Source organism: Bison bison, unplaced genomic scaffold, assembly GCF_000754665.1.
Source record: "Bison bison bison isolate TAMUID 2011002044 unplaced genomic scaffold, Bison_UMD1.0 scf7180017864492, whole genome shotgun sequence".
NCBI classification, from domain to species: Eukaryota; Metazoa; Chordata; class Mammalia; order Artiodactyla; family Bovidae; genus Bison; species Bison bison.
The window spans coordinates 1,777,486-1,785,086 of NW_011495051.1; the positions used below are offsets into that span (position 1 = coordinate 1,777,486).

The 7,601-nt window shown below is 57.0% G+C and overlaps 1 protein-coding gene across 1 annotated transcript in view; it reads right to left on the bottom strand.

Moving 5' to 3' along the window:
• Window positions 1-3,932: 3,932 nt before the first annotated feature.
• The window catches only part of LSM7 (LSM7 homolog, U6 small nuclear RNA associated (S. cerevisiae)), a 4,952-nt gene continuing 1,283 nt past the window's right edge, over window positions 3,933-7,601 (bottom strand). Inside the window, exons 3-4 of the mRNA XM_010863624.1 lie at window positions 5,521-5,592; window positions 3,933-4,178 (exon numbers count right to left, since the gene is read on the bottom strand). Of these exons, the coding sequence (XP_010861926.1) occupies window positions 4,036-4,178; window positions 5,521-5,592 (215 nt within the window). The 3' untranslated portion in view covers window positions 3,933-4,035. The remainder of the gene's footprint in view (window positions 4,179-5,520; window positions 5,593-7,601) is intronic.

The following is a 7,601-nucleotide window of genomic DNA, read 5'->3' on the forward strand; positions in this document are numbered from 1 at the left end:
CCCCACCCTTTGTTCCCCTGCCTCTCCGCCAGCCCCCCTCCCGCCCCAACACACACACAGCCTCATCTACAAACCAGGAATGGTGTTTTCCGTCTGGGTTCTTCATTCCTAGGTAAGCCCTGACCCCTGCTGGCTAGGGTCAGCATGGCTGGGGACAGGGTGGGTGGGTGCTGGTTAGGGGTGGGAGTCAGGAGCTGACCTGGGCCCTGAACATAAGCAGGAAGCATGAGAAGACATGTGCTCGCCAGCAGAGGACGTTTATTGAGCATCAGAGCCTACCCCCACGAAGCTCCCAGTCTGATGAGGAGGTGGCAGGGGGACCTATTTCTGTGGATAGTGGAGGGTCCAGGTGGGATTGGAGCTGCAGGGGGAAGTGGGAAGCAGGAGGGCCAGACCCCCGGGGCAGGGGCATCGTCAGTCTCACCTGGGCGAGCCTGAGCTTAAACCAACAGCCCCAGGGATCGAAGACCCCTTCTCCACCCAACCCCCCATTTGCAAAGTTGACCAAAACTTCTTATTTTTACATCCATGTCCACGCGGAACTGGAGTCCTCTCCTGTGTCACTGGCCAGGATCCTGGGGGTGGACAGCCATGCCCGGATCGCCCTGGGGGGCTGCAGGGCTCTGCGGTGTCCCTGGTGCTCCGGGTTGGAGTGAGGGCTCCAGGGGCTGTGGGTGGCAGACCTGGATTGTGAGAGCAGGGGAGTCTGTTTCTTCCCAGTTCCTCCAATGCCTTCCCCTCCCAACATGTGCCCCCCTTTATGCATCCAGGGCTTTCCCCTCCCAATGTGTGCCCCCCCCACACACATCCAGCTTTGGGTCTTACTTTCTGCACCCACATGATGGGCTTCCGAACACAAGAGGGACGTGGGGGGCAGATGGTGCTGGAGGCAGCCCACCTCCTGGGCTAGAACCCCGGCTGTGTGACCCAGGACACGTTGGTTGACCTCTCTGGACCTTAGCTTCCTCATCTGTGAATGGGGATAATGAAAGGGTTTGGGACTGGTGGCAGCTGAGTGAACAAGAGCTGAGTGAAGCAGGTACACATCAGCCCATCCTGTCACTAAAGCCGTTCAGGGGACAAGGCAGTGAGGGAGGGGCAGGGCTGACCGTCAGCAGGGTCAAGATCCTGTTCACCTTCGAGAGATTCTGGAATCTGCCATGGGGCGGTGTGCCGGGAATCTCAGTTTGGTCCAGGCTCCAGCTGCGGTCTGCAGGGATCTCTGGTGATGTCCCCCAGAGCGGGGCCTCAGCAGACAGCACCTGGGGCCTCTGGGCCAGCACCTGGAACCTGTAGGCTGCAGTGACCGTGGGCACGTGGAGCAGGACAGGTCCCCCGTCTGATGGCTGCAGCCCCCGGCTGGTGCTCCAAGGGCGCTGACTGTGGGCTGGGAGCTGGAAGGGCGGGATCCGGGCCGGGGTCAGTGGGCTGCCTCTTGAGAGCATGGTGGGCTGGCAGGCGGGCTGGCGGCCACTGGGGATTTATACCGGCGTGGCGGGGGAGGGGGGAGCAATATCAGTGTCACCAGCCAGGTTGCTGCGTCCTCGTTTCTCCCTGTTCCTGCTCTAGTCTCCGCCTCCGTATCTGCCTTTCCCTGTCTCCCTCAGTCTCTCTCTGCATCTCCCTACCTGCTTCTGGCCATCTCTTTCTCAAATTCCTTGTAAAATATTAAAATTTCAATATAACACTCAGTGTAAAATATTAAATATTAAATTTCTCCTTGTGAAATATTAAAACAGTTAAGGACAGTCTAACATCCATTTCTGATCATCATCTTCAGTCCCAGGTCAGCAGGATCTTTCTAGATCCTTCTCTCTATATATATTTAAAAGCATAGAAACGTAAGATTTTCTTAAAAAGGATCATCTTGACTAAATGGTGTTACACCACCCGCATGCTACACTTGTATGTCAGCAAGTCTCAGTGACCTATCCACTGCGTAACAAACATCCCCCAACATAGGGGCATAAAACGTATTAATCCTCGTGATTCTGTAGGTTGGCAGTGAAGTTATTCTGCTGGTGTCACCTAGGTTAACTCAGGGAATTTGTGGTTATATTTAATCCACCTCTGCACAGACAGCTCTGCCTCTCTGTAATAAGTCACTTTGTGTGTGGCTGGAGGAACCTGAGTCTCTACAGCAGATCCCCTAGTGATGGGCAGCTAGGTTATTAAAAACAAAGTCAAAGTGACTCTCCAGGGTGGTTCAGTGAGCAGGCTCATTTCATCTGCCTTTCTGGGGCATTCTGCCTGAGCCCCCAGGAGGTCGGGGTCTCCCTCTCTTGGCCCCCACAGCATTGTTCCCATCCTTAGACTTGAGGGCAAACACCTGTGCTCTTAACCAACTGGGTAGGGTCCCAGTCCCTGGCTGCAGAGTGGATATTCGATGGCTTTTCTTGAGCTTAAGAGGGAAGGAACGGGACCTCAGAGAGGTTGGGACACTTCCTGTCAGTCACATAGCAAGTGGGGGAAGGAGAACTGGAGCCTTGGACTTTGTGGCCACAGAGAACTTGTCTGTTCATCAGCTGGGAGGGGAAGGGTGGGTGGAGAGTGGTCTGAGGCCTGGGGGACTGCTGTGTGGGGGCAGAGGGTCCAGAGACAAGCCTGGCTGGGGGCTGGAAAAATCAGGTGTTCTTGAGTTTCTGTCCTAGCCCTCGGCTACCTCAGGGGCTCTAAAGAGGTCTGATTAGCCTCCAGGCCTCGCTGCTCCCCTACCCCTCCCACCTCACCCTGGGGTCCAGGCCCCTGGGCTCTCTGACCCTGAGTTCTGGGTCTCCGCCTTTGTATCTTGGTCTCAGACAGCACAGGCTGTGCAGGTGCAGAACAGAGGTTCCGGTGCCTGGGTTCTCAGTCCCTCCACTGTGAGAGCCCCCTGCCTGAGTCCCAGGCACCAGCTGTCGATTGCTTCCCAAGACCAGAGCACAGGGGTTGGATGTTGGCAGGCTGGGTACGTGCAGATTCTAGGTCACAGCTTTCCCCGGGGCTGTGACCCCAGCTTGCCCAGGGCCCCCCCATGCTGGCCAGGGGGCGGGAGGAGGCAGGGCTGCCAGATGGCAGGGAAGTGGGGCAGAGGGAGGAGCATTTGGGATTGGCTAGCGGCCCCACAGCTAATTCCCGGCAGCAGGGGCTAATGCTGCTGGGCCATGGCAGAGCTCAGATCTCTGAGATAAGCCAGCTGTTCTCCCTTTATTTGTTGGCGACGACGGAGGACAGGTAGCGAGGGAGTCATCCAGCCTGGTCTCCTTCTGTAGCCACTTCCAGTGTGTCCCCAGGTGTTGGGGGAGGGATCCCAGTTTAAACTTTCTGCCAGGACAACTCATGCCTACTCCTGGCCTCCCCCATCCACCCTCATCAGTGCTCCAGAGTGACAAATGAGAGACGAGCCTGCTGTCAGCAGGGATGGGCCCATGGGGGCAGGGTCCTAACAAGGACACTGGGTTTATGGAACGAGGCCAGGAGAAAGCCGTGCTCCTGAGGACAGGGACTGGGGACGTTCATGATGATGGCCTGGGGTCACCGGCTGAGGGGCAGGGTGGGCTTGTCCTCTGAGACGAGTGGGGAAGAGGTTCAGATCACCTCTGGGGTTGTGGGCCAGGTGGATAGCAGGCTCCATCTAGTCTGTCCTTCGTGGGGACATGGCTGTGCTGGGACATGACAAAGTGGACCCAGCTCTGCAGGACCCCTTGGGCCAGAGCATAGAGGCACTGAAAGGACAGAAGCTGCCGCTGAGAAGGTTGGCTGGGGTGTCCACAGAGGCGGTGACCCCTGGGGGGGTCTCTGCAGAGGCATGACCCATTCCCTGCCGGCACTATGCATGCTTAGTCACCACCAAGTCCCCAGCCAGGGCTCAAGCTCTGCCAAATGAACCAAATCCCCAGGTCCGGGTTTTGCCAGAACACCAAAGCTGAAAGGAAGATTCCAGGGCTCCTGGACACTTGAGGTTTGCAATTTTATTAAGAAAACAAAAATGTAAGTTATACAAAAAAGAGTTCCATTCGGACGGGTGGCCAAGTCAGAGGAGCAGTGGCCTGGCTGCTAGGCATCCTGCTGCTGGATGAAGGGGTTGGGGATGGCCTCCATGCCGTCCTGCGGGCAGATGAGCACCACCGAAGTGCCCCTGCACACCACCAGGCCCAGCTGCCGCGTGTCCTCTGTGAGCTTGTACTGGTCGTCGGGGTCTGTGGGAGAAGAGGGGTGGCAGTGAGGCGGTGTGGGAAGATGCCCGGAGATGTGCCTGGGTGGGAAGAAGTGGGGTGTGGGGGCTGGAGGGAGGGAAGGCAGGCCAAGCTCCCACCCCCCACCTCTGCTTCCCCCAGCCTGTTGGCAGCTTCTCTGGAGATGGATGGAGAGGCTTAGGAAGAGCTCTGGAAACAGCCCTGTGCAGCCTACCCTCCTTCCACAATGAGAACACAGCCCCGGGGAGATGGACCGAGTGCTCAGAGGGGCGGTGGGGAGAAGAAAAACCCATCTGCAGGATCTGGGCGTTCCTGGAGGGCCACCATTCACCCCCGCACCAATGGGCTGTTCCCAGTGGGGGGAAGTGACAACACACGGAGGAGATCTTACTCTCAGAGATTACTGCATGATGGGAGAGGCTGAGTTGGGGTGCAACTCCCCACCCCCAGACCCTGCAGGACAACAGCTGTCCGAGCCTGCCCGTTCCCTCCTGGAGCTGCAGGGATGGGTCTGGCTGGCTCTGGGCCTGGGGCTGTTCTGGGGTGAGGAGAGGGCAAAAAGTCGCTGGACCAGCAAGCCAGGACCCCATGTAAGTGCATGGCACACACCAGCTCATGTGGTTCTCCCAGCAGCCCCACAGGGTGAGGCTGTCCTTTTCCAGAATGTCATCTGCCTGAGGACGCTGGGCCAGGACCCCAGCAGCAGGACTCTGGGTAAACCCCGAGGGAAGACAGAAAACGAGGGTGGGCAAGAGGCCCTACAGGGTTGCTCCTCCCATAAAGAGGGCCTCTGCCTGGTGGCCTTTGACACTTGCGTGTGGCCGCATTTACTCTGCACCAGAGTAACGTGTACTTCAACATCGACAGTCCCTGGAGAAGCGAGACCCCCTTCTCTCCTGAACCTGGGGGCTCCATCATGCTGCACTCAGGCTGAGCTGGCGGGTCTGGGGACTTGTGGAGACAGGGATGGGAAAGGAAGGGGAGGGGACCCTTTGTCAGCAGCAGGAGTTGACAGACAGAGACAGCAGGAGAGAGGGGGTAGGATGAGCCCCCTGGAAGCCAGCTTTATCGCGGCGGATGCAGCACCTTTCTAGCCCCACCAGGCAGACTTAACTCCAGCAAGTGCTCAGGGTCGGTGATGAGTGAATCCGGAAAACACTCCACTCTTGAAGTCCCGAGATGACAGTGTACTGAGCCCCACCAGGACAGTGGCAGAGCAATCACACCTGTCAGCCGTCTGACCCACCAGGTGCCATGCTCACGGTGGCTCAGCACGTGGGTGGCGGCCCAGGAACAGTAAGAAAGGCCTGGCAAGGACGCTTCCAAGCCCCGCAGCTGCACTCACCTCGCATGTACTCGATGGTGCCGTCCAGCACGAGGTTGAGCAGCGGGTCGAACCCTTTCAGGATTCCACTGGCTTGTCGGAATCACCAAGCAGAGAAGAGAGATGGACAAGCATAAGATCAATGGTCATTCTGGACAAAGTGCGAGCCGCACGAGGGTGTCAGCACATGAAATTGGGGTGCCCTCACTGGTGAGGGGCCACCCCCCAGCCAGATGCAGGTGTGGCAGCAGCCTCTCCAGGGACAGGACAGATGCAGGACCAAAGGGGGAGCAACGGAAGGGCTCCTGGGAGATGAGCAGTGACAGCTGACCCCGAACCATGGCCACCGCAACAGTCGGCAAATCCGCCTGCGCCTGTTTTGTAAACAGTTTAACTGGCACCCGGCCGCGCTCGTTTGTTAAATGTCGCTGTGGTGGCTCAGCTGCTGCAATGGTGATGTTGAGGAGTTGCAACAGAGACCGTCTGGCCAGCACAGCTGAAAATGTTCCGTCTGGTCTTCTGCAGAACAAGTCTGCCAGCCCCGCCTGAGTGCAAGGCCCTGGCTCTGCTTCCTCTACTATTTACAGCCCTCCTCAAGCCTGTGATGGCGCTCACCAAGTGGGGTGATGGACAGTGACAAATCCAGTAATACATCTGGGCACTTGGCCCCGGGCAAGGTAGTAAGCCCACACCTGTGGGTCCTCCCTTCTTATATGGGAGAGGTGCTGCAGCAGGTGGGTGGGATTCTCAGATGAATCCAGCATTCCCCCACCCCCCCGCTCTGGTGTGGGATGGAACCCTCGATCAGACATCGGTCTGGTCAGGCTGTAAAAGAGGGTGTTGTGGATGTGATCAAGGTCCATGAGTCAGTCCACCCTTAGTGAATCTAAAGGGAGGCTATGCTGGGTGGGCCTGACCTGACAGGTGAGCCATTAAAAGGATGGGCCCTTTCTGAAAAGAGAAGTTGAAAAAATGAGATTTTCCTGCTAGCCTTGAAGGACTTAACTGCCATGCTGTAGACAGTGTCCGTGGCAGGGGTGGTGGGCAGCCTCTAGGAGCCCAGAGGATCCCTGCCCAACACCTGCCAGAAAACGGGGAGCCCGGGCCTGAGATGACGGGCTCCCAGAGACACTCCCTCACTGCAACCTCGTCAGAGACCTGAGCCCGAGGCATCAAGAGTCTGGAACCACAGGTGCTGTGAGATAAAAATGGGTTGTTGAAGCATAGAAAATGAACAGAAGGGACTTCCCTGGTGGTCCAAGTGGCTAAGAATCCATTCTGCAGTGCAGCAAATGTGGGTTCCATCCTTGGTCAGGGAACTAAGACCTTACACCGCATGGAGCAACTAAGCCATATGGCATAATTAGAGAGACCTGGCCTGGAATTTGAGACCTTATGCAGCTAAATTAAAAAAAACACACACAAGCGCCTTGAGCCCCATCTCCTTGTACATCCCAGAACCGGCAAGGTGCCAGTGTTTGTTCAGATTCAGAGCCTCACTGGGCTGGGTACCTAGACGGGCAGGCACTGTGTTTTTAGCCACTCTGATGCTACCCAGGCGTCCACATCTCAGAGGAGGAGGGGTCTGAATCACCATCTTACGAACAAAGAAACTGAAGATCAGAGGAAGCTGAATAAGTGAAGCACTGGGTGCTCACTAAGTGTCAGGACCTTGGCTAACGACATTACCCTGTAATTTCATCACCACTGCTGAGGTAAGTGGAGTTAACAGCCTCTGACAAATGAGACAGACTCAGAGATGGTAGCGACTTGGCCAAAGTCCCACAGCCAGTGAGCTGGGGCTCTGCCCTGGACCGCACTCTGCACATAACCCTGCATCATCTTTCCTGCCAGTCTCCTCACCAGATCGCAGAGAGAGATGCAGAGTTAAAGCCTCACAGTAACTGAAAAAACCTGCCAAGCCCTGACAGCTGCTGCTGCTGCTAAGTCGCTTCAGTCGTGTCCAACTCTGTGCGACCCCATAGGTGGCAACCCACCAGGCTCCCCTGTCCCTGGGATTCTCCAGGCAAGACCACTGGAGTGGGTTGCCATTTCCTTCTCCAATGCATGAAAGTGAAGTCGCTCAGTCGTGTCCGACTCTT